At 36.5% G+C, this 27,603-nt stretch overlaps 1 protein-coding gene across 12 annotated transcripts in view; it reads right to left on the bottom strand.

The window, feature by feature from the left end:
* The window catches only part of ACSL3 (acyl-CoA synthetase long chain family member 3), a 55,670-nt gene that overhangs the window by 13,523 nt on the left and 14,544 nt on the right, over positions 1-27,603 (bottom strand). For 7 of the 12 annotated variants that reach the window (XR_012674831.1, XR_012674832.1, XM_075158184.1 and 4 more), the window contains exons 2-12: positions 25,890-25,993; positions 20,780-21,201; positions 14,182-14,359; positions 7,854-7,963; positions 6,427-6,565; positions 4,395-4,545; positions 3,667-3,790; positions 3,326-3,397; positions 2,675-2,814; positions 1,755-1,927; positions 583-657 (exon numbers count right to left, since the gene is read on the bottom strand). Coding sequence is in view for 10 of the 12 variants with exons in the window: in XM_075158184.1 (XP_075014285.1) it covers positions 583-657; positions 1,755-1,927; positions 2,675-2,814; positions 3,326-3,397; positions 3,667-3,790; positions 4,395-4,545; positions 6,427-6,565; positions 7,854-7,963; positions 14,182-14,359; positions 20,780-21,130 (1,513 nt within the window). In the remaining 2 variants the exon portion in view is untranslated. Of the gene's footprint in view, positions 1-582; positions 658-1,754; positions 1,928-2,674; positions 2,815-3,325; positions 3,398-3,666; positions 3,791-4,394; positions 4,546-6,426; positions 6,566-7,853; positions 7,964-14,181; positions 14,360-20,779; positions 21,202-22,860; positions 22,897-23,178; positions 23,287-25,889; positions 25,994-27,603 lie in introns of all 12 variants that reach the window. The other 5 variants (XM_075158177.1, XM_075158179.1, XM_075158178.1 and 2 more) reach the window with 4 other exon arrangements.

Here is a 27,603-nt window from a genome sequence, read left to right as displayed (position 1 = left end):
ACATTCCAAACTTCATTAAATATACTTTATATAGCATCCATTAAGCTTCCATTCCATATGCCATTTTTAAATGATTTTATTAATAATAATAATATTATGAAGACTATTTTCAAATAATTTCTTAATGGCAACAGAAGGTATCATGCGTGCACTTCAGCTGAAGTCTGAATCCAGCACCTCTAAGATACAACATATAAGAGCTGCACCCTGTCCTGTAAGAATACTGATCTAAATCAGAACGAGGTACAATGCTGTATACGTTTACACAATATGCATGTACGATTATAGTGACTGGAATAAAAGAAATAGTATAGCCAAAAAATCATAATACAACCTAGTCAAAATGTCACTCGCATTGATAGCTTCTGTCAAGACACTTGTAAGTTTAAAAACCACTGAGGAATTTATTTTGCCTTTTTTCTCCCGCAAGATCAAACTTTTATAGGTAAAAGTAGCATCTAAAATTTAAAAAGCCAAGAAATAGTCTTCTAATTGCTACTACTGAGCAAAGCCCAATAGAAAAATAGTTATATAAAGTTCTTACAAACACACTATAATTTAATCACATACAGAAATTCTCACCTTCTTCCCAGTTCATTAACTTGATTTCACAACAGACCAAAGGTGCTCCCACTCTCCCTGTAGTGTAGTCCCAAACTAGATTTTAAAAAAAAGCATTTTTCAGGAAAAAATTTTATGAAAACTGTTTAGAAAAATCTTTGTTGTCATGCATCTTATTTAGTAAAAATTAACTACTACTTATTGTTGAACTTTAATTCATAGAACAAAACTTCCAAGAAAACCAATGGATCTATCTAATGCAGATAAAATCCTTATCCTGAGAATAGATGGCTGTATTTACAGATACCTCCAGTCATATCAACACAGCTTTGACAGTAAGCTATCCATGTGGGATCATGCTTCAGAAGCAGCACAACAACTTTAAATAGTGTTTGCTGGACTCTGAAATAAGTAGCAATATTTCATAACAATTCAGGGATTCTATATTTTGATTCACTTCTCTGAATTCACTTCTCAATCCCAAACACTTCTGCATCTGGGCACCTTCCCAGAAGAGCATCCCTGGAGACTACACCATTTGTATTATGGTTCCACTATTTTTTTTTCCAAGCTACTGAAGGAGCCATTTCCAAAGACCTCTTGGAATAAAAACCACGTCACAGCAGTTTGTGGATCACAGGGAACATAATAAATGTTCTACGATACAGCGTAATCTAGCAATGAACCTTAGATTCTCCTCATATGATTCCTAGGTAGATCACACCATCGCCAAAAAATAGCAGCTCTGACTGTTTCTGCCACCACTGAATACGAGTGAAATTTTAGGACTAAAAAGCAACTGAAACCATTAAGTTCTGTTATATGACATTAAAATCTGGTGCAGGCTTTTGCATTCCATTTTTTATATTCCTAATATCTCAATATACCCACCAAAATTAGAAATAATTTATTCAGTTCAACTGGTAAGTGCAATAATGCCAAGATCCCATTCTCACTATTACAGGTTTCTCTATCACAAATGAGAACGTTCATTTTATATGTAGGTCACCAGCTTTAGCATAATGTGTCAAAATTAGTACTCCTACTGTTTTATACATGTATGATTACAAGTAATTCCCAGGATTCCCCAATTATGTTTGGTGGCATACACCAAATGAATAGACTGTCAAAGATGATACACGCAGAGCGCGCAGCACGGATCGCAGCACTCAGTGGGATGCACCGACACCAACCTTCCGTGATTGTTCCAGCTCCAGCTGATTCAGTTAGTCCATACCCCTGTCCTACAGGGCAACAGAAACAAATGTTCATAAACCGCTGAGTTGCTGCAGAGAGTGGAGCTCCTCCACAAAGCAGGATGCGAATTTTTCCACCTAGCAGCATTCGTACTTTCCGGAAAATAAGGCTAAAATGCAAAGATAAGAGTATGTATTTGTTGCTTAAAAACAAAACAAGAGAGTACCTAATTTTGCACCTGAACTGAAAGTTTCCACCATCTTCAAATAAACTTTTATGGCATTCAAGGAAAACTTTGAAAGAGCACTTTTAAGTTGCCTGTGTTTTCAAAAACACAGGCACAGATTTCTAAGCTTGTTTCCACATTCTAATGTGAAGATGTGTTAAATATTTTGAGAAAGCAGACTCAGTAAGACAGTAAAGTTCTGTGATTTTCTCTTCAAAAATAATTTAAATAAACTGTATAAATTTTGCAATTATATTTTCCTTTAGTCTCACTAAAGCTGGGACTCGGACTCGGTGATCCTTATGGGTTCCTTCCAACTTGAGATATTCCATGATTCACTTCTGTGAAAATGTGAAGTCTACAGTTATCTATAGGAATAGACTTCCCATCTTACCCAAGAATTGTATAAATCCATTATTAAAGTCCTGATGAAAATAATGCAATGAATATAAATCTCCAACCAGTTTCAAGTTAAATAACACTCACTTAAATTATATCAGTAAATATTTAAAACCATCACACAAAGTACTAATTTGTTGTTTCAATTTAGAGTTAATTACAGACTTGTTCATGTTCGAAGTGTCAACATTAAAACAAAGAAAAGCACAAAAAAAAAAATCAGATACTGCTCATGTGGTAAGACTTTGATAAACATTTTTTTGGTGCCATTAAAAATAAAATTAAAATTACCTATCGCAGAGCGGGGTAGTGTAACCTTTGGAAATCTGTTCCATTTTGTAGTTGTAGGCCAATATAAATAGATTCCGCTGGAAACTAGTCATTTCATTCACTTTATTCATGACATTTTTGTAGATCCGATCCATAATTTCCTAGTTACATAAAAAGATTAACTTTAACTCAAAGAAACAGAAATCCTAAATTCAGTACAACAAAAAGAACACACGATCTAGAAATGCTAGTACATTTCAGATGACAACCCACTCCCAGGTTGCTTCCTTTTCCATTGCTACGAGATAGCAAGATGTTCACAGAAACCAGAAAAGCAAACATCTGAGTAGGAGCACTAGTTAACCCCAAGCTGCCTGCTGCCAACTATCTTTATTTCATTCATTTACTATTATGAATAATAGATGACTAATTAAAATGGTAATCTAATCCCCATAGCTATTTAAACTTTGAAAAATGTTGACACTCATATGATGAATGTTTATCCCCAAGATACAAATAAATACCAAAAATATTATTTGAAGCTAGCTTAACATCAAAGATTCTAACTTTTTTATTTAAATGATCATTGCATTAATTTTGTTGTTAAAAATTTGAATTATGAATTATAGTTTTTAAACAATTTTTAAAATTATTTAGCCTTCAGTTACTTACCGGGACAGCTGCCATTAGGGTTGGCTTAAGTGTAGTAACATCACCTTTGCTTCCTTTCTTTATTTTAGAGGACTAAAGCAAAGAACAAGTTTACTAGCAGACACATTCAAGATTTTTAACATGAGAAACAAAATGAAAGTACATCTTTCAAACAATCACTTTCATTTAAATTATATTTTAACAATTAAAACTAGTCCAGAGTACCAGTCATAACCACCAATACCTGTTTCATGAATTGTAGAAAAGAAGATTTGTTGCAATATTTTTTAAGAAATATTACAAAGACCTGATCTGAGTAATTTTTTTTTTCCCCACCATAAGGGCTTACATCTACAACATACCTGGTCAGCTAATGTCTGAGGCGAAGAGTAACCAATGCAGCACCCATGAGACAGACACACCAGTTCAGCACTGAGCTCCAGAACATGGGCAAGAGGCAAATAGCCAATATAGATGTCTTTTTCCCTGTAAAGAATTTTTAAGAGATAGGTTTATGTTATACCATTAGAGGCATCAGATGAGTCATTAAGCCAAATTTACACAGAGCTTACTGCAGAACTAGAGAAAGTGGAAAAATGATTTTGAGCTTGAGAACATATTTCAAATAATGTGGGTTTTGCTTTAAAAGTTGCGTACTACATACTGTAGGTGTAAGGCATGAACAAGGTGTCATGTTTACTCATCCCAAGACAATTAACCGTGTATTACGGTTGCAAAGGCAACTCTGTGGACAAGATGAAAAACTGCACCAAACAGAAAGAAACCACAGAATTTAACGCTAACCAAAGGAAGTACTGCTTAGGGAAGATTTCAACCACTCTAGTGCAAGGCGGCCTCACAGGCTTGTGTCCTGGTCTTGCCCACATACACCAGACGAGAGAACAAACGGCACATGAAGTAGTCATGTCATTTAATGCAGTACTGGAAGATGCTCAGACAGCAGTGCATAGCATCATGTGTCACAGACAAAGCAACATAAAACAGTTAATATTTTACACAGTAATTAATCTAAAATTATATGCAACTATATGACTTCTTTATTTGCTGGTAAGTAACTGTTGGTACATACCCCAAATTTGGAATCCTCTCAGCCATTCCAGTTATCCCAGCAATTATGTTGCAATGGGAGATCATAACTCCTTTGGGAACTCCTGTGGATCCACTTGTGTACATGATCACTGCGATATCCGAGGGCACAGGCCTGGCCTGCTGTTTGTTTCCTGTAATTTGTGTTAAAAAAGAGAATGTATAATGTGTGGAGAGCCTATCAGACTGGGAGATCTGATATACTAACATATTTCAGCAGTCATTCCAATATAACACTACGTGACTATTGCTATTACATTTTCCTTTCGGTTAAAAAGATTGTGGTCAAGCTTAAGTGCCTTCATAAAGAGTAGGAACTTCTTTGTATTAGAAGAGCAATACTTGGAGTGATCGTCCTAGTCTACCACAAAAAGGCTTCTTCTGTTATGTTTCCCATATTCCTGCAGAGGAGAGAAAAATGGCAGAGCTTCTCCAAAACGCCACAAAGCTTCGCATCCCTAGGAAGGTACGCTGCACAGGTTGCACGCTGCCGCGGGGTCAATCCCCGTTTGCAAAGCTACTGTCCCATGTGCTCCCTGGCAGGGGAACACCACGCTGCCACATTTGCAACACCTGCAGCAAGGCACTGCTGAGCCAACATGAGGTCCAATTTCTATATATATTTAAAGGAAGTTCAATAGCTTTAATAGGATTAAAGTGTTTTCTAAATACTTGCACTGAGAACAAGAAAATACGAAAACAATTGTGTTTATTCAGAGGAGAAACTGCATAATGCACAATATATGTGGCACAACATACACGCTGAATGAGAAAAATGAAAGCATATTTAATAATTTCCCACTCACTGAATCCTGTCCATCCTGCACAATGAACAACACAGAGGAAAAAAACATAAACAGCAGCTCATATACTTAATATAATATTAAGTGAACATGCTTGACCATAAACAATTCATTGTAATATTCCACAATTTATGAATGGTTAGCTTGACAAAAGATAATGTTCCTTTATTATAGTGTATAGTATATAATATTTAAAAGACTGAAGAAAGAAGAATTAGACACCTTCTTACATAGCACATAGATTAACAAATCTCAAGGAGCTAATGAATTATAGCCATAATTTTTTCTGTTGGTGTTATCTGAAACAGTTTTAATGGTACATAAAACTGGTACATCAAAAAGGGAAAACCATCTTTTAAAGAAATGGAGAGGTCACGATGTTGGGAGCAAACCTGCCATTCCCTAAACATCAACGGCAGATGGATTAACCACCCATCCTACTCCTAAAACAAAATTCAATCCAACATTCATGTGCCTTCAGTGGTTAAAAGATTCTGAAAACACAAAGAATAAGAACAGAAGAAAGCAACTACTGAATACAATGAAATCTTAAGATACCAGGTTTAGCAGCTCTTCAGAGCCAAGAATAAGAATTTGTTATGATAATAGTTAAAACACCTTCTGGAATTCTGAATTCTAATTCTAAAAATGTTACATAGATTGGAAATAGATTTCAAGAAATTTACACAGTACATTGATACTTTCAGAAATGCAGTAAAAGGGACTGAGTTCTACCAGATTTAAATGGCTACTTTACATTTTGTTATTTGTGAATTTAACAAAACTTAGTGAATTACTGATGTCTTTTGCTATAAAATGCACAATAATTTTCGCTGTGTGCTCTGAATAACCTGGGTTTAATATGTCTGATCACAAGAATGCTTTCTAAATTTCTATCCTGGCCTAAATGCTTATCCTAATAGTTGCTCTTCAACACGTGACACTTCTTGTGGAGAAGACAGTTTTTATTAAAAGCATTTTACTCTACTCTGTTGAAAAACAAAACAAAACAAATAAAAAAACCCCCACACCCTAAAATCCAACCACAACCAACCCAAAACACCCCAGAGATTTTATTTAAAGAAAAAGCAGATGATAAAAGGTTAATCACTGCATAATTGTTTCAGATCTGCAATTTCCCCAAGTTTACTCCACAGGGTCAAAGTAGGACAACAAATGAGATGATCCAAACAGAAAGAACAGATAACCTACCAGTATCTGCCTTGGCCCCCATAGCTTGCACAGAAGCCATAGTGTGAACAATTACACCCTTGGGAAACTCTGACCATGTTGTTGGTTTGCCATCCACCGTAATAATATGTCGCAGACGTGGAACTTGAGAAACTATCTCCTGTGGAAATGAACACGTGTTCAGAATCAAACATGAGGTTTGTGCTAACGAGAAGGGCGGGGGGGGAAATCTATCTACTGTGTACATTAAAAAAAACCACTGACATAAAATATCTGAGGATTTAAAATATCAGAGGATAAACCAGCTCAAACAGTTGCAAAGCTTGAAACTTTCCACATCTAGATTCACAGGACTAATTGAACTTTCCACTTACAAGTCCAAAAACTTTTCCAACCTTTTACTGATCTGGGTCTTATTTCACAAAAAGTCCACAAATAAGACTGCAAAGATTTGTAGAGATAATTGACTTTCCACTCTCACAGAACACTGAGAAGAAAAGGTCCTGGGCAGCTGGTGACACTGAGCTCACATAATTCTTATGTTATGTTGCTCCTTGATTACTATGCTATTTAAAATAAGCAACAGCTAGCAAAAATACAGAAAGTTATTAGTTAAGCACTAGTCAAGCGTTTCAAACAAAATGCGAGTTCTAAAACAATTATCAGTGTTCTAGTGGAAGAAGAGATGATTATCACCTCTAGCCGAAGAAATTAATTCTCTTACTACAAGCTGAAATAAATGTGCATTGTATATATACTGTCATTCTAGTAACTTCAAAAAAAAAAAAAAACAGGTTTGGGAAATTCTCATTCAAAATTCAGCAACAGCACACAGTTTTTAATTAAAACAATTCCCTTATGTGAAAGGTCTAGTTCCCCCAAAACACATCATGATGAAACCCATGCAGATTAGTGGTTCCACTTGCGTATTCAATGTGGGTCAGTAAGTAAAAAGTGTTCTCAACGTTCAATACGCTTTACCCGGCACTGGAAAACAGCTCTAACTCTTTGAGTTTAAGTCTTTAAATTTAAGAGCCATTCTCTGCTGGGAAAACATCCAACAATAAATCAGGAGGATGATCATATTTAGCTATTCATATACAGTTTATACATTTTTCTGCTCTTCCCATTTGCTTCAGCTGTTAAATTTATAGACACTAAATCCACCCAGAAACCACAGCAGTTTCTTGGAAAGGTGTTGTTCCAGGCAGCACTGCAGCTCTTCCATAGTGCAAACTGCTCATCCCGTTCTCCAAAGTCATTGAGGAGCCTAAATCCCACTGAAGGCTAACTATGTTTTTTTCTGTACATGAAGACAGATCTTATTCTAAAAGAACTGTCTGTCCTACAAAAAGCAGTAAATCATTGTTCTGTACAACGGAACCAGCCTTTTTAACAATAATGAACAGATACACTGGAAAGAGGTAGACAAAGAATAGTCTTCTGACCTTCAATTTTGTTTGCATCAATTCTTTACTAGTAATGATGGTGGTCACCTCCGTTTCATTTAGCCCATGTACTATTGCTGGGCCTCCCAGAGTGGCATAGAGAGTAACAACTGAAACAGAAAATGGGGAAGGAAAAAAAAAAAGGTGAATCTCTATTTTACACTTTCAAGCATAGTCTACAATAAAGGGCTGAGATTAACCTATTCTAAGTCAGGCAAAACAGTAAAAATATTTGTCAACTAATATAAAGGTGGTATAGTTTTGTGCTTTAAAAAAATACATATTACATGGACTTAAATACAGCATAATTTTCAGTTACTCCCAGAAGGAATAAAGAACAACCACTGTCTACGTGACTGTTTACTATTTTTCAACCATTTTTCAGACCATTTTTCAAGGTCTAACTAGAGATACCAAAACTGCATTACCCTATGTAATTCTCTTCTAGATCTGCTCTTGTACCTTCATGACTTTTACCATTTTAAAACTGAGAACAGATGCCTACTTTAAGACACTGTTTAACAGTCCTCTTGTATACAGGAAAGAAACAGCTTTCATTCATGTGACTTCTCTTTTCAGAATTCACATGCTTTGTTACTAGCCTTTTAAAACTGACTGCTAATAAGAAATTATTGTAAGATTGTAATACGTCATCAGCAGATTAAGTCTCACACTCAGTAATAAATCTGTGACTATCATATTCTCCCATCTATTTAAAACAACATAATAAAGGTTTAATCATTAGACATTGAACTGACATCATGAGAATACAGAACAGCAAGGAAAGAAAAGATTTAGGAAACTGACTATTAGAAACACTGTTTCCTGTATTTAAGGACAGCTCTTTAGCAACAGAGTGTCAAACCACAATTATTTCATATTAACAAATTTAAAATCATGTTCAATTTCCTGCCATTTCTACGGGAACTGCATGAGAAAACGCAGGAGGAGACTGGGGAAGAAAAAGGCAGCTCAAAAAGGTAGAGAGGTATTGCTCTCAAAAAAAAAAAAAATTTCCTATTTTCCAAGCAGAATCTTAAACAGGGGCATCTCAAAAAAGTTGTAATCAATCAACACAATCATTAATAATAACAACATCAGTGCTGGAAGTTTTGTTCACATTAGGTATCTGAATTTCTTTTGTATTTTAGTCTGGATTTAGCTGAATATTTGAACAACATAATTACTAAAACAAGACACCTCATTGCACATCAGGGCTGTAACTATACTATGTTCATTGCAGCAAAAATAAAAAAATAAAAAAAAAAAAAAAATCAAACTCTGCTGTATTCTAAGATCTGAAATCCAGGGAGTTACTAACCCAGTGCAGAATACTAAGGAAGAACTCAAAAGCAGTCGTCTTCCACAGAAAAGTAAATAGTTGACCTCTACTTATTTTTTCCTTGTTAAAATAGTCCATCATAGCTCAGAACTGTTGCAGGGCAAATGCACATGCACTGTGTTTTCTTTAATTTGGTGGGAGCAAAGTCCAGAAGAGTGCCTCCACTAGTTCCCACGAGCTCTCTCTACTTACTGCAGTGACCCCTGCTATATAAACATCTAGCAGAAATTCAGTTTCCCCAAGCCAACAAGCACAACCGAGACGACACACCGCCCGGAAAGAAAAGTACAATCTCTGAAATAACCATTTATGTAGTTAATTACTCATCTACAATTAAGTACATCAAGGATAACTTAGAGCTATATGACAGAGCCAAAGAGAGAGATATACCATTTATATGATGGGGTACTGATGCCATGGAGAGAAAAAACTGAGCAATGACTCTGATCTGTGAAATTCTCACTTCTCCACATTGGCACCTAAAACTTTTTCAGGCAAATCTGAAAGTTTAGGTATTTTTTTTTCTCTCCTTTTTCTCTTGAAGACATACTGAGAAGGGATTATCTTTTGTGTTCATCTTTACACGTGCAATAGTACAAGTGAGTCTTTGATATCTGGACTTCTGCTAGGAATACTGCTCTAAAAGTCTGACAAAAAGAAGAATCTCAACACCACTACATTTGCCAGCTAATATACAAGAACAAAGCCTTGCCCTAAAGAAACAAATAGAACTTCTGCCACTTATTTCAATGTAACTAGAATGTTAAACTGAGTATTTCAGCATCCATCATACATAAAAAATAAAAACCAAAGTATACCTTTACAGGCTTCAGCCAAACCAATTCTGACAAAACCACTTCTGCTCAAGCTTCAGGAAGGCATGATTGAAAAATGAAACATAATCTTTCCTATTTATTTCATTATTTGATTATACACTCAGATGTTTTATCTGCCCACACTAGTGAAGAGCTCTTCACACAGATGAAGAGGAGATACTTCGGAAGAAAATCTGTTTTCATGTTAGTACTTTTTTTTCCATTTTTGAACTAGCAATCCCACTCTACCTCCTGCAAACACAAGACTTAGATAGCTTCAAACAATGTAAAGTATTGTTTACAATCAAGCAAGTATTTCTAATCATAAAACCACTTGTTTGTGTGAGTAATCTATAACATAAAAATTACTTTCCCCATTTTAATTCTGTAGTACAAAAGGCATTCTCTCCAACACTAGGCATGAAGCAGATGAACCTGCTCTCTTGGCATCAGTTCTGGACATGTACCATCAGATTTAATACATTTCACATTCGGAAAGAATGTCACAACACTACCACAGCAGTTAGCTGTTGTGAAACTTATATTAGCATTTTTCAGTTTACAAGTCATTTAGCAATATCTTGCCACACTACTTCTTCAACATCCTCTGAATGTTATAATTCATTCAGCAAACCGACTACGTGAATACTGCATGATAGCATCATCATCTGCCAACACACAAGTCAGCCAAGTTCATGCAAGATGACATACAGCTTAGATGCTAAATACCACGTCAGACAGTGTGCTGAAGCACGTCTCAATAAGGGAATTTAAAACATTAACCCGACAAAACCAAAAACACATGCATACCATTCTACACACGACATCCATCCACTATCTCAGATATTTTTTCTCCTCAAATTACAAAATCTTCCTAGGATTTGTAAGTGTACTTCACTTCCAAATTAAAAATAATTGATACAAGCCTTTGCATTTTATTCCCAGGATAGTCACTAGGAATCTAACAGATCCCAAAAGTGATAAAAGGGAACTGACACAGTGTATTATGAGACATGTAGTTTAAAAGCAACACAGGCATCTCATCTGAGAACAGCCTGTGCAGATCTCTGCTCTGGCAGGCAAATTAGCAGCAGTCACTCACTGAAGAAAGGACCAAAAATATCACTGAATTTAGGTTGGAAGGCACCCGGGAAGATCACCTGCACAAAACAGTTCATTAGAGCAGAGTGCTCAGGGCCATGGCCAGTCCGGTTTTAAGTATCTCCAAGGATGGAGATTTCACAACCGTTCTAGACTCCTGTCCCAATATTTAACCGCCCTCACAATGAAGACGTTTGTCCTAAAATCTAATCAAATTATTCTGTGTTTCAACTTGTGCCTGTTGCCTCCAGTCTTACCAAAACACACCTTTGAGCAGAGTCTGGCTTCATCCTCTCTATACGCTCCCATTAGATAGTTCTAGACAGCAACAAGATCTCAGCGCACTCATCTTAATGCTGAACAGACGCTGAACAGAGGCTATCAGCCTCTTCTCGTATATCACGTTCTCCAACTCCTTCAGCATCTTGGCAGCCCTCCACCAGACTCACTCCAGTACGTCATGGTCTTTTTTTTCTACTGGGAAGCCCAAAACTGGGCACAGTACTCTAGATGTGGTCTCACCAGCATGCAAACGGAGGAGAAGGACCACTTCCCTGGACCTACCTGCTACACTCATGTTACCACCACCCAGGATGCTGTTGGCCTTTGCTGCAAGAAGGCACTGCGTACTCATGGTTGACTCGCTATCCATCAGGACCCGCAGGTCCTCGTCTGCAAAGCTGCTCTCTATCCAGTTGTCCCCCAGCCTTTACTGATGCATGAGGTTATTCCAGCACACACACAGGAATTTGTAATTGCCTTCCTTGAACTCCACGAGGTTCCCAACAGCCCACAGGGCTGACAGGCCCCTCTGAACATCAGCCTTGCCCTCCAGGGTACTGGCTGCTCCCGCGAACTTGCTATGGGCTGTGACCTGCTGAGTTTACACTGTCCCGTCATCCAGATCTTCAATAAAGACATTAAACAGTATTGGACACGGTAGCAGCCCCCGAGGGCTGGCAGCTAACTTTGTCCTGCTGATCACAATCCTTTCAGCCAATGGACCAAGGAATTTTCCATCCATCTTACCAGCTACTTATCCAGTCTCTATCTAAATAGTTTGGATGTACAGATACTACAGGAAACCATGTCAAAGGCCTTGCTAAAGTCACAGTATACAACATCCACTCTCTCCTTGTCCGCAGAGCTAGTCATCATACACGGCAAGCAGGTTGATACTGAAACGGTATGGGCTAGGGCAGTGCATCGTGTAACCAACTTCACCCTTAAAACTGAGGGAATAAAACAGCGTAAGGGTATACACAAAATAACCACACAGACCCCCAGTAAAGACTTAAATGAAAACTGCTATATACTCATGAACATATGGCTTCTCAAACTGAAACAGACTCATGCTTAGAGCAGAGGGGGACCATTTAAGACAAAATTTTCTTGTTAGGCTTGCTTCCAAAATCTGAAAAGTCTAATTGATATATATCTTTAGTGTAGGTAGGTAGTAAATCAGGAATTTCTGCACATCTGGCTTTCACAGCCCATCTCTTATTGAAGGAGGGTAAATGTGGCATGGGAGAGAAGAGCCAAAGCTTGTGAGGAACAGCAGCTTCTAGAGTGCCCTGTGGAAAAGTGAGAAATGTCCCCCCGAGAACATCACAGAACCCAGCCAGGCTGGGTTTACAGTTAGGTGAAAGACATATTAAACAGTGATGATGAAATAGACATTTGAAAACAATGCCTATAGCAGGTTAAGATAATAGGTTTCTCAGCAAGAACAATAGGCCTAGAGCTCCTACACATATCCTTGTGCTTAGGCTCAGAGTAGGTTAGGGTATACAGCAGGCTTTCCACTGTGGCAGAGATGTACCTCGGACACAGCTGTGGCCCTCTACATGACTCGAGTGAGAGGGGAGCAGACTTGGCTTTGCATTTGTCTCTGCCCTGTGCTGTGAAGTGAAGCTGTGCCAGGACGCCTCCAGCCAGCCTGTCCTGTTCTGCCACTCCTCAAAGGCACCTCCAACACAGCCTGCAACTGCCAGTGTACTCATCCTGCCAAGAAAGCACCTTCTCCTCCTTGAGCAGACTCACCTCTGCCCCAACACAGTTCGTGGTCTCCACAGTAAAACAGAAGCCTAAAGGATAGTAACTTGAAGTTACAGAATGGGAGTAAGACTGTCATCGGACAGAAGAGCCCAAAAGACACTTCTGTTATGGTCACTCCATGAGAAACTGAGGAGTATCGTCCAGCTCAGAAAACCTAGTCTCAGTCCACTGCCAGGGTTAAGGATCCAGTTAGTGTATAATTAAACCAGATACTATGAATGAGAGTGAGACTGACTTTTAATAGCTCACCAAAACTGAACACAGTCTTAATGTTTCTGAAGTAGGACTCAAGCCTGTCCTTGAGCATAGCCTCAAATCAGCATTCAGGTTACATTAGGATGTATTAAATGACATGCAATGGACTATAAGAAAGTCAAGAGGCGGCGAGAAGAAAGAAAAATATAAAGACATTAAAAAAAATATCAGGCTCAGCCTAAGGTTTGAGTTAAGGAATGACTTACAGTTTGGTAAAGGAGTTACTAAGCAACTTTTTAATTTGAAAGAGCTGTCCAAAATATGTTCAGGAGTTACTCATTCCTTTTCACTTTTTAGAGATAACAATACGATAAACTCTAATCAAAATCAAAATTGAAGAGTTGACAAAATATCCAGTTAAAACAAAACTTACAGGCACAGATGAAGGTTTCACATCAACTCCTGAAACTGAGTCAATGAATTCATGTGTGATTTTTGTTTGTTTGTTTTTAGAAACTTGGGAATCTCTACTGATTTGAAATTAAAAGAAAATAAACCTCTCACAAATTCATTGAGCAAGATATACTTACAGAAACCATACTCCAGCTGCAAACATTTCTCCATTCAGTAAGGCAAAACACTATAAAGTGCACAGTCTCTACTTTGTGCAGTATTTTTTATTTGTAGTTTTAAATGCTCCGTATAAACTTTACATAAAGTTTTCTTAGTGTGTAAAGTGAAGTAAGAAAAAGGTTTGTTTTCAGATTGTGTTCTAAGATCAAAAGACATAAATATTTTAGGAAAGACGCATACTTACGCTGGTAGTTGCACATAAAACAGGCCTGTGCTGCAATCATCCACTCAGCTCTAGTCTCACAAAAGATAGCAATGTTAGTCTTTGGTTGCTGACCCAATACTGCTAAGCCATTTCCAAAATTAACAGCTTTAATGTATACATCTTCGTATGAAAGCCAGGTGTACTTGCCAAGGATGACCTAATAAGAATAATAAATTCAATTTAGAAAACTAAAATCCTTAACGTATGTCCTACTACATCTTTATCCATGTGAAGAAACCACAGATGTTTGAAGTAAAAGTTGCTTAAATTCTAAAACCAGTTTATTCAAAATAACGAATAATATTCTTGCCAAAACCTACAGACACTGTGGAAGTTCCAACACAAATACTGCAATATCTCCACGCATGTTATCACCTCAGTTTCTGTTTTCACATTAGGAAAGCACACAATTCCCACTGTATTTTATAGCTTCAGAAGGCCTCCGAAAGGCTGTGGTTATCTGAACCATATGCCTTCAGATTTTTTGCAAACGTTTGTTTTATTTTAAATAAAGGGTGACAAGCACTACCTAGTACAATACATGCTCTATATTTGCTTTCTTGGATATTTGGACTACGATTCTCTTATAAAATATGACACTTAGGTGTTTGTTCTTATAAAAAGAAAACAAAAAAACAGGGAAACTGGAATCCAGAAAGCAGTGTATCAATGGGTTCTCAGTCAGAAATTTTGAAATCTCCCTCCCTTTGTTTGTTCCGAAACAAATGTCAGAGCAGTAATCTTTTTGCCGTTTTTGACTACTAAACAAAAGTGGGACAGAAGACTGGACTGGAAATTACTGGCAAATCTCAGTACTGAAAAGTCATGTGGAAAAAGTTAAGCAATCTCACTTTTCTTCTATGGGAAAGCTGGAGCACAGTAAAATTGGATTTGAATTTACAGTTCACTATCTGTCATAGATTTCTATGTGTGCACTTGCACGGTACAGTACTATTTTCTCTCTGAGTGATGGGTTATTTCTTCGACAACACCCTAGAAATTTTCATATACAGATACAGTACAAAGAAGATGTTCTGCACTGAGAAACCAGACTCAAATTACTATACCTTACCTGTCTAATTATACAAAGCACCTTGACAATTTTGAAGACTAATTTTTATTAGTCAAGTATTTCAGACATTTCCTTTGGCTACATAGCATTAGTAATAAGTGCAAGCAAACGATCAAAAAAAAAAGCTAGGAAAGCAAACTTCTTCCTCCTCCCTCCATTCTGTTTTCCAGATTTCATTTATCAACTTAAAATAAATTTCAAACTTGTAGGCTGTAAAATCTAACAACTTTTTGGCATGTAACTACATTTCTAATGAGTCTGTATTTCCACATCCACTTCCTTAATAAAATGAATTTGAAAATCTCTCTCAAACTCTAATAGAAAAATAAAATCTAATAGATTTCTTTTATCAAAACACTTTTTCAAACTGCTGAAGTTTACTATTGGGTAACTGAGTTGTACCTACTACAGTCTTGCTGCATATTGCTCATTAACCTACTTGTTTAGCAGGACAAACCTTTCTAACTCAGGACAGGCATATGTGCAGCTGCTTGCAAATTTCACAAATGCTTTCATGGGAAAGTATCATTTAACAAAACCAAAAAACAATGCTTGCCAACAATAGCAATACTTCGCAATTTCACCAGAAAATAAACAATTCTCACACAAATATCTGCTCAGGTTTTCCTGCTGTATTTACAGAAACTCAGCTTCATTGGCAAATAAGCTGTTAGAGTGCCAAAAACCTTACTGGAGAAGAGAGATCACGTTGACTTTCCCTGCTGTAACCGGTGAGAGCATCACAGCAGACCTGCCGCCCGACACATCCGCAGCACCGCGGGCAGGGGGCTCACACGCTACCTGCGCCCAGAGGCATGGCCCCCCAAGGAGAAGGACCTGGGAGTTCCTTTCCGTTTCGACACACCGAGATATTTCTGGTGTAGAAAACTTCTACTGCTTCCAAAGAAAATATTGCACCTCTTCCTGTCCCTCCAAATTTCAGTAATTTGGAATTTTAATTCCAATTTGGGACATTTTTCCCCCAAACGCAGTATTTCTGGCAGACTTGGAAATTCCTGACAAGCTCATTAGTTAAAAACAATTTACAGAAATTAATCGGGCAATTAATTAAGGAAACCCTTTCCACCATTATACTCTACCTACACAGCGTGGCCTCAGGGATGCTGCTCTCAAATAATTAGGCCAAGAAATACAAGCAGATTCTTCTTACTGTTTCTGGTAAGTTTGCCAATCCGTAAATGAACGGGTTTTGGTAATTTCCACCATTCACTACATCTCTCGTTAAAGTTGAGATAATAAACATTAAAGGGTCAAAAATGGATCTTTCTGAATAACACTTGTGATTCTGATTTTTTCCCTTTTTTTATTCTCTTAAATAATTTATCCTCATTGCTTAAACAAGTTTGATATAAAGTAGTGAAAGAAGGCCTTATTGGTGCTTTCCTTTCTCAAGAGGTTAGAAAACCCACAGAAGCACTGTTAGTTATAGTTATTTTTCTATATATAGAAATGTAGTTATATTTCTGAAGAACACTGATGTGTGAAAACAGATGAGTCAATGCAGCTATTTTGACTTTTACCTTTCCTACTGCCTTCCATGTATTTAAATTCCCACGTTCCCTTCCTCCCCATGCCCAGCCTTCCTTCTCTATTCCCTCCCTATGACATACTGATATACTGCCTCTGTCTGTATGTCCCTTTCTTCTGCATTTCCCTATATGCTTCTTTTGCAGGACACAGAGCAGGTTATGGTCTCTCTCATCCTTCCTTACGTTTGAGTATGTCTCCAAATCCATCTCCCTTCTTGGCCCTTCCCTCAGTAGCTTCCGCCAATATTTTCCAATGTACAGTTTCTCCTGTAGACAGCTGTTAAGACTGATGTTAAGTGCCATCATCTTTTAAACGTTCACACACGTTTAATTTTACAACTTTCAGACGTTATTTCTGCTAGACAACTACTGAGACACATAAAGAAAGTAACTGTCCAAGAGTTTGCAAGAGAAGGGCCCAAGAAGTCAGGATTATTGAGAATTGATTAAACAGACACATAAAACCAAACACTAAATCAGAAGAGACAGCACCTCTGAATATTTACTTCAAAATACTACATTAAATAGAAAAATACTGCCCTCTAGTGAACCAGGTTTTAAACATACTTAAACTGCAGGTTAATAAAAATATCTGAGTGCATTGGAAAATACTATTAAATATCAGTACTGTTTTAATAATTGGAAATCCAGCAAAGTGTAGAGACTACATACTTGCAGCATAGTGAACATTTCTTTAATCTGGGTTTTAGGGCAACCATATTCAAATTTTTAGTGCGAAGGTGTCATAAAACGTTCTCAAGAAATCTGCAGGCATGTGCAGAGTCATTAAACTACCTGATCTCAGTTACCTTTTGAGGTCTTCCTAAAAGTAGCTTATAAGGCTTGAAGAACCTTGACTATAGTTTGGAAACCAGTGATCACAAATTAAATACATTTCCCTGTAGAAAGTATATTAAAAATAATACAAAGGAGGTTATTTGACATGTCCGGTTTTGGCCTTTTTCACATGAAAACATGGATTGCAGCTGAACACTTCTGAAAAACCCCACCCTAAAATATTATTTACATAGCACCCTATGTTTTTCAACATCATAAGCTACTCTCTTACTGCTCAATGACTTGGCATGGCAAGAACCTTCCTGCAACTTCACAGTAAGTTTCAGTATCAGCTATAATGAGTAACGTTCTGAATTCCCAAGTGTTTGCCCATGCGCTCACTGTTTCACGTAAGTCTCACAGGCTTTAGATGCATCGCCTTCCCCTACCAAAATCGCGTTTACTTTTCCCCACTATGTCTTATTTTTTATGTTTCCATTAATTCTGTTCTTGGTTACAAACCCTTTTTAAAACAGAACAAAACAAGCAACCCCCAAAACAAACAAACAATCCCCCCCCCAAAACAACAAAAGAACACATACACAAACAAAGCAAAATCCACATACCAACATATATAAAAGCAAGCACATGACAATATAACCTTTAACTAAGACGACATAAAATAATCAACCAGCAGAATAAAGTTCATGTTTTGGGCATCATAAAATTTAAGCTCTGCTTAAGTTAATTAATTTTTCCAATTAATTACATCTTAATCTCTGAAGTATTTTCAACATTATTTTATCCTGACTTAAATACATATTTGATGAAATTAATACTAGGTATGCTCTCCAACCCATGTATGAAAGGACACTACAGAAGGAAACAGAAAAACTACCTATGAAATATTATAAAATACAACAAAGTGAGCAGAAGCAAGTATCTGTATTTTATTAACATTCATGAGTTCCTGCTACTTTGGCAACTACACAGGAATAAAGAACTCTTTTGAACAATATAATATCATAAAAATGCAAGAAATTACAGATTATCTGGGATATCATTATTCTCAGAATAAATTAATATAGTATCTGATCTTAAAGATGTTCAGCATCTAGCCTTAATTAATTTTAGCTAGAAGGGCGAGCACATTTAATTCTCCTAAGAATCAGAAGCTCTTTTAGTTTTTTGAGATATGTATTTACCCCATTAATGAATCATTAATTGGGCTAATCTAGCCCATTGCAATTTGCACAGAGAGACATCTTCTAATAGGTAATGCAATTCAGTACACAGACCCATGATCTACATTCAGATCTGCTCCTGACTTGCAGATGACCTCAGAAAAATGCATCAATCATTCCCACCACTGTGTTCAACTTCTGAAAGGGAAAAATAATTAACAAGTTTTGCAACTCCTGTAAGGTATAGAAATAATATGCATTATATCTAAGAATTAAAATTGTCAGGCACCTTTTCGAAAAGTTGCACCAAATAAACCTCAACAAGTTGCCTTTACTAAAGAGAACCAGGCAATAAAAAGATGCATGTTAGGAAAGACAAAAATCAAAGGAAAAGATCCCTGACATTTAGAATCAAGAAGGTATTTTGTGAAATTTTCCCATTTTCCTCACTTGCTAAAACATGCTATGAGGTATTAAGAAACACTGTATTTCTTAATGGAAAAAAAAAATTAAAAGTAGACTTACGTGATAATGCCAGAACTTGGAACAAAATACCACGAGAGCAAGTATGGCAATCGACCATAATGAACTGTTGTGTCAAGCTTAGACAAAAATACCTAACTTAGGTAATTTCTAAGTCTAAATACTTAGAAACAAGTAATTTAAGTAGGTCAACACCAACATTCTTCAGCTTTCCAATATTCAGAACACTTTGCTTGCATAATGGACAAGGCTAAAACTCCTAAGTTCTTAAGCCTTACATTACTAATTATGTTTAAAAACCAGAGCACACACCATGGGCAGCCAAAATTCTGATTTGTGCTCAGAAGCCCACTTTGTACAACACAAACTTTCTGTTTCTTTACAGGGTAATGAGGCAGGAAAACGTCAAGAAAGATTAAAGGTACCCATTTCTCCCAGCATTTCCTTCATACTAAAAAATTAACTCCATAGCTGGGAGGAAGTTTCACTAACAATTAAAGCTTGTACAAAGCTTCTACTTTAATAGAACTAAACTTTGCTATGTATTGTGGTATTAACCAAATTCTACTTTAAACATTATACTCCTATATCATAATTAAAACTAGCAGTATTTAAGGAATCCTTTATTGTATGAAATGATAAATTTTTCTTCTGCAGGAAGACTAATCTTAACTAAAAATTGTCTTTATAGCGTGTGGTTAACAACTTCTAATACAGAAGTGCAGACCTTTAACACATATCCGCACATATACGCGTGTCCTGTTAATGGTATCTGGACTTGCTTCTTCAGGCAAAACTGCATTTTTAAATGCCTCTGAACAAATACAAAGCAGCAACTGACAATACAGGCCTGAACTTACTGTAAAAAGTCAGTCCCTTGAAACAACATAGATTGAAATTACATCTCCCTCACACACCGTGATTATAGATTAGCAGAGAAGTAGTTCACCTTAAAGGAGAGTGAAAAGGGGAGGCGGGGGAAAGACACTTCCAATTAAAGTCTGTGCAATCCTTTTTTCCAAACAAAAATTTCATTTAAGCCCTGAATTCACAGGGCAAAACAGTAAATCCTTAAGTTACAATTAAGTTTACTGAAAAGGCACATCTGAGTATAGGCATCTAGTAATTTTTCTACATTTATCAGATTATAGTTCAAAATACACAAAGGGAGACTTTTTTTTTAATTCACCCAGAAGGAAAACTTTAAAGCCAGTTACATCATCAGCTAAATATTAAAAACAAATACCTAAAACATGTTTGCGTTTTTTCTTTTGCTGAAACCATAAAAAAGGATATCTACTCAACAATGCAAAAAGAAGGTTTAGATTTGTTTTAAATGCTGAGTAATAAAAGGTTGGGAATTAGATAATTTAACTCTTTTCATGACTACTTAATCTAAGTAGAGACACTTATTTTTTCCCCCGATTTGCTTTACTGGACTAGAAGTGTTGCAAAAGAAAGTAAACACACTTTGAAAAAAATTCTTGAAGGCAGACTGCAAAAAGACTTACCTTTTTAAAAATTTTTCCTGATGGCTGGATTTCATCTTCCTCTTTTAGGATTTCACGTGTTCCCAGGAGTTTTTTGTCCTTAAATTTAGCTTTAGCATATTTAAAAACTTTGTCGAGTGTATCACACCCAGGATATAAAACTGAAGCTAGGCAATGTAGACTGTTAACAGATCTGTATGCACCCCCAGGCTTGTTATTCACAGGTTTAGCTTTAACCTGCTTGGCTTTTGCTATAGCCTGCCTTGATCCTGAAAATATGTACCATGGAATGTACGTTACAAAGGAGTACACCAAGATTATAAAGTTTATAAGCTGCAGAAGAACAGGGTTGATGTTATGCTTCAACTTCATTTTGGCTGCTTGTGAAGGTTACAAGGAAGAGTTCGGAAACATGGATCGATCAGACAGGGATCCAAAAAGATCTGAAAAGAGAAAAGAAAATGTTATTGGTAAACTCTATAGCTGTTGGCAAGGGGGTTATTTTCAAACATATTACTGCAATCCATAACAAAGTAGGTCTTTTTATGGAGAAATTAGGCTAAAAGTCTTAATCCCTAACACAAATGAAACAAGACACCAATACATGGGGAAAAACTCTTCCATTCCCATTTAACAGACTGCAGTACTTACTACTATTTTTATTTCTTTGGACACTACACAACACAAACACAGAATCTAAGGAATTCAGGACCTGGTTTTTTAATTAAATGACATGTAAATGGCATATATTTATCTGAAAACATTATGTACAATTTAAAAGATTCTCTCCAACCACATCAGAACACCTACATGCGTATCTTCACTAGCAATCTTTATGACCTTTGACTGTAAATCATCAATCTTCATACAAGCCCTAAGAACCTAAGTAATGCCACCGCTCTGTACGTGGGAACCCCGGTCACTAAGTTTATTGAAATGCTTTCCAAACATTATACCGACTGGGACACCTACGTAAGAGAAGGAAACGGTAACCTTCCTCCAGGAAGGTCCTATATGCGACAGAACTTTGCTGGTTCTTTTATTCCTAGGGACTTCCCATCAGTCCCATGATTTCAGCCTCAGCACCAGTATGCAATGGGCACACTTGTTATATAAACAAATATGACAATAAGTTAACTAATATTTGGCAAATACTGGAAAATGGCTTAGAAATACCCCCAAAATCCTAGCAACAGCACTATGAAGAGATGTGTGTCTTTTTCCAGGGTCCCTAAGGATGCCAGGATATTCCCTCTGACTTTTTTTTAAAGCATCATTTATCATATCTAAAGAACACAATGATGCAACTTTCTAATGTATTCTACTGTGGAGGCAAGAAATTTTGCCATCTATCTAAAAGATTTAAAAAAATAAACAAAATAATTAAAATCATTATGGAAAACAGGGACACTTGTCAAAATGGCTGAAGATTAATTTCTGCAATAGTGAGTGAGCTACCAGTTACAAAAATCAGTTTTGCGCATAAAAGCAAAATAAACTATAAATACACTTCACTCAGTTAACTCTTCAAATGCATTGATACCATTGTATTAAAAGCAATACCATAAATCAAGCAACTAATAATGATGTCTACATAAGATGCACAACTCTGATAATTCTTTCTAAATTAAGTTCTTTCTAAATTAAATTCTTTCTAAATTTTCATTCATAAGATACAGTGCCAATACCATATTATTCTTTGCTGATGTCTTACGTTCACTGACTCTTTGAAAACTAATGAAAAGAAATTTTAGTTGAAAAAGTAATGTTTAAATCGTGTAAGATCCTTCAGTAGTAATGGAAAGAAACCTTGCTTCATGAATCTTAGATTTGTAGGTCCTTTTGGGAACAGATCAATCCAATACCCTTCACTTGCAGGGTAAGATTAATTCCATCTTTCTCTAAACCATACAATTCCTTAAAACTCCAAGCAAAACTATTTCACCATCAACTTTTTCCCTAACAAGCTGCTGTAACCTCATCGTTAATACTGCATCGTTACAGGCAGTTTGAATGAACCAAGCAACATCAAGGTCTATTCTGCAAAGCATTCAGAGACACTATTCAAATAAACATAGGAGCTCTTCACGGTAGGGACTTACTGAATCAAGCAGCAGAGGGGGAAAGGGATTTAAAACCTTAAAAAAAAAAAATTGAAGTGTATATATTTCAATTTTCAGACCAAAGGCAAAAAGCAATGACAAAAAAAACCCCACACCTTAAATAGGCTAAAGGGCAAACTCAGTAATCGTTTGGAGAGACTTATGTTCTTAGGCTGTCACTTAATAGGATACTTAATAGAAATAATCATGTGCCAGCCAATAAGCTACTGTGGTGCAGAAAACTTATGCTTTTGTTGATAGCAGCATAGAACGTGATGTTTCAAAGCTGAATCCAGAGTTCACACAACAAAGGTTTACCCATTTTTCAAAAAGTTTTACGTTGTACTATAATTTTGTCTGGCCCAATTCGGGGCCGGGCGCGACACTTTTTTTTTCTCCTTATAAAGCTGGAGAACTTCTCTGTGCCTACAAAATAGAAACAGAATTTAACCAAACACTGTTACAAGCAAAAATGAAGGCAACTGATTTAATACCTTTTGGAAAATTGTTCTCCAAAGAAACTACCTGTCTGACAAACAACTGAGCCTGTCCAAAAATATTCTGTCTGGGTTTCATAACTTTCCTTGGTTAGAGACGCACTGAGCCCTTCTAGAATAGCAGCTTCCCATTTGATTTTGCAGTTATCCCAACAGCTTTATTGCTACCTCAGAAGGAGAGAGGAACCTCTTCCACCATTTCTAAAATAACCATGCCAAGGTCTCCTGTCAAGCTCTCTCTTCTGGCTTACCTGAAGACTTGCACATAACCCCCAAACCTGGAAATGTTTGCTTTGAATTGCAAATCATAAATTGTGCTATGCCCACCATTTCATAAAGGCTGCATCGCAAGACAGGGTCTAAGGAATATTCCGACAGGACAGACTAAGGGGAAATATTTTGGAATGTCACCCTGGTTCAGTAAGCGTCCAGCTCTAGAACTCTATTCTGATGTACATCTGTTACCCTGAGTAAATTGCTAATTATTTCAGTAAAGTGAGGCTGTTAAAACACATCTATTTCAAACAGTTTCTTTTCAAAATTAACACTTACAAAAATATTTTTTCACTTAAAATGCCATTCTCTAAGGATAAAAAAGTATCTTTTGCAAATGCAGTTTCTTGTCTTAAAGGCCAAATAAAACCCCATTTTTCTTTCTTTAGAATCTTGTAATTAGGAGATAGCAAACTTTAGCAAGAGAGAGTGCTCCTGTGCCAGTTTCTAACAATTTGGCAATTGATTTCAGACTCTGATATTTAGAGAACATGTATGCTTGTAACTAATTGTAAACGTAATTACAATTGTAATTACCACTGTAATTGGGAGCAGGAAAAGTGCACTCCCTTTTTGAACAAGCAAGAAAAATATATTCTACTATTCTCATTAGAAGGATAAGTTCCAATATCTTTGTAGGGTGATGGTTCTAAAGAGAGCTGAGCCACGACACAAAGGAAGTTTCTTGGTGGCAATATAAAGGCTCCACCTCTTTCCTTGTATAACTGAAGAACACGAGATGCATTTCAACTCATCATTTCGTTTATTTGTTTGCTACGTTGCTGAAGAGAAAAACTCCAGGTAAGCAAAGGAGATGCATTGTTTCAGTTTAAAATGCCTTCATTGAACAGCTTTATCATTGCCATTCCCAGCAGAACATGGAAGTCAGCTAAATGGATCACTAAGCATCCAATAAAAAAAAAACATTTTGATGACAATGTAGAACCTAACTTGAGACTCAAGTGCTCGCGGTAAGACAATTATCTTTTTCTTTTACTACAAGCAAAACCAATGCAGCTGAACATCACAGTACATTTTGGGGTTTTTTTTTAAATAAAAGGTCATTTAACCTCCCCAAAATACCAGTTTTAATGACATTGTAAAAGAAAAAGATTGTTTTCATTAAGATACAATGTTTATATGTGCATTTTTCTCTATAACAATTGCTATTTTGAACCTTTAATGTATGGTATTTTAAAAACTCAAAATGAAAATACATAATAATCAATTTGCAGAACTAATCTGAAAATGAAAAGTTTTAGGGAAATTTTCAAGATTACATGAAATTTGAAAGGCTTGAAAGGGATGCACTCTTTGCTGTTTAATATTCTGCCTTTAAAAAGTACCAAACAAAAAAAAAAAATCCTCTGAAAGACTTAGTGAAATACTATATTGGGGCTTTAAAATTTCAATGAAATACAATTTGTGGTCACCTCATTAATTTTGGAAGCATATGCCTGCTTTTGACTGAAAAAAGAGGGTAAGTAAACTCAACATTTTGGGGCAGGGAATGGAAAGCAAAGGACAACAGGATCCCGAGCAGTTTTAGTAAGTATTACACAGACTATGACACTGCAAGAAAGTCCATTGTCTTTACAATACTGGACTTTTGTTCTTAGGTAACTCCTGCTTAATCACTGACAAATAAAAATACATGACATGTGAAAAAAATCTTTAACTTAGTGGTCTGGTCTGCAGATTAGCTGTAAGCACTCAGGTTCTTGCAGAACATGCATCCATTCTGGTTTCACATAATCCTGTTGGGGTTTTTGAGGAATCAGTGTTCAAACCCTGACTAGTGATGCAGGAAAGGTTAGCAGATTAAATCCTGGAGGAAAGAGCTGCTAATTTATGCAAGAATACAACTTATAGAAAAACTGTGCAAAGAAGTGTTTCTGCACAGACATAATAGCCGTTCAGTTCATATGTAATTCTGTTTCATGAAGCAGTCACCAAATGGAAAAGGGTAAGACCACACGTAAAAAGTTACACTTTTTTCAACAGCATAGAGAAGCAACCAGCACACTCATTCATGAGTCTGGAGAAGTAAACCGGCAGTTTTCAGGACTGATCCTGCTTAATACATAATCAGTGATTTGGCCTGATATACTACTTATACTAATACTGTTATACCCTTTAGTTTTAGAAGAAAACTTTGTTAAATGAGAAAAAAAAATCCTTAAAAGAATGTGTTTACTAATTGACCTGCTTATAATAATTACACTACAATAAAAGCATGAATTAACAAGAAAAAGAAACCTTATGGAACTTCTCATCGTGGCAGGTACAGGTACAACAGCCGACACAAGATGTTGCCGTCTCAGTTTACTCAACAGGAGGTGTCACAGGCAACTGCGCGAAATCTAAAAATGGAAAATCCCCATTAAATATGGCAATTATAAAACACATCCTCCGTTCTTTCACCTGTCTGTTGTAACAAATAAATAAAACCTTTTGCTCATCTAATACTGCACTGTGAGTCTAGGCCCACTACATCTAAGTTGAAATAAAGCCAACTGTAACACACAACATAGTTAGTCATGGTTCGTACTCAAGTCCAGTATAATCAAGGTGGCTGGAAGAGCATTAGTTAAATTCAGTAGCTCATGCTACTCGCCTCCCTGACAAACTCTAACTCCCCAGAGTCTTTCGGTGTAACACTGGTTCTACCATTTGGGGTGGAAAAAATGTACCTATCTTGGTAGATCTATCTACGCAGAGAACACATTTCAGCCCAAGTAATAAATATTCCTGGACACTTTATAAAAAGACTACATAAAATAGTAATCATTACATTTATTGACTTTGCTCTACTATATATCAAGGTTTTATTTATTGCTTTTTGGAGAAAGAACCTGTGTCAGCAATTCACATTTAAAATATGCAGCAAATGTACACATTTCATACCTGTCTGCAAACATTATTATTTACACAGCTATTCAGTTCTTACACAGATAATCTTTTCCAGAAAACAGTTTCAGTGGATTGACTATTTGCTGCTTGAGGTAAGTAGCCAGGGTGCTCACTGCCCCATTTCTTGACTTCCATGATTTCGCACGTACTAATTAAACAAAACCAAACTCAAACCCAGAGATTCCAAAATATCCTTGCAAAAAAGCATTTCTGTCAACAATTTATAGTCGCAGGAACACACATTAGATTTCTCTTATTAGCGAATCTTGCAAAAAGAAATTGATTTGTTAACATTCACAGAAAGGATACCAAAGTTATTTACAGGGTTAGGCTTTATTGGACAAAATAACTGAGTATCTTCATGTATTGCCTCATATCTTCATTATAAAAACTAACAATCTGAGTACTCAAGACAATATAAAAAAGCCCATAATATAGAACTATAACTGTATCAGAAATTAGCCTCTACTAGTTTACATTTGGACTTAAAAACCAACATTAACAACCCTAAACACGCAGGTTTTACTACATCTGGAATTCGCTATGAGAGCTGCCAGTAAAAACATTTGTTAGCATTCAGCAAGTGAGCTTTTCTTTTACAAAAAGAAGAGATCTAAAAAAACCAAATTGCTATTATTCATTTATAAATACTCATGTACTCATCTATATAACAGTAGAAAAGAAAACCAAATGTACACAGAAGCAACAGCCCATGCTTCACAAGGAAACTCCCTTGACTATGAAGCAAGGTAGAGCCTGAGGTAACGAATGGTGCCGAGGAAAAAATCCTAAATATACAGCCATCTAAGCGGAAGATCTGTTCCGCAATATGGATTTAAGACATAGTTATATTTGAGAACAGATGTTCCTCACAGTTACAGCAGAAGTGTTTCCACACACTTCTGGAAACAGAGAGGACGGAAGTCCCAACAAGCCCTAGAGAATGGTGGAAATGATGCGTTGGTCCCCAGAGAAGAGTTGGTGCTCAGTATGTTCTCCCGAATTTGAAGCGACTGCAGAGTGAGCACAAGGACCCACCTCAGCTCCCCAAGTCACCCTC

This window comes from Calonectris borealis, chromosome 9, assembly GCF_964195595.1.
Source record: "Calonectris borealis chromosome 9, bCalBor7.hap1.2, whole genome shotgun sequence".
Classification (NCBI taxonomy): Eukaryota; Metazoa; Chordata; class Aves; order Procellariiformes; family Procellariidae; genus Calonectris; species Calonectris borealis.
This window is presented reverse-complemented; position numbering and strand designations above follow the sequence as displayed.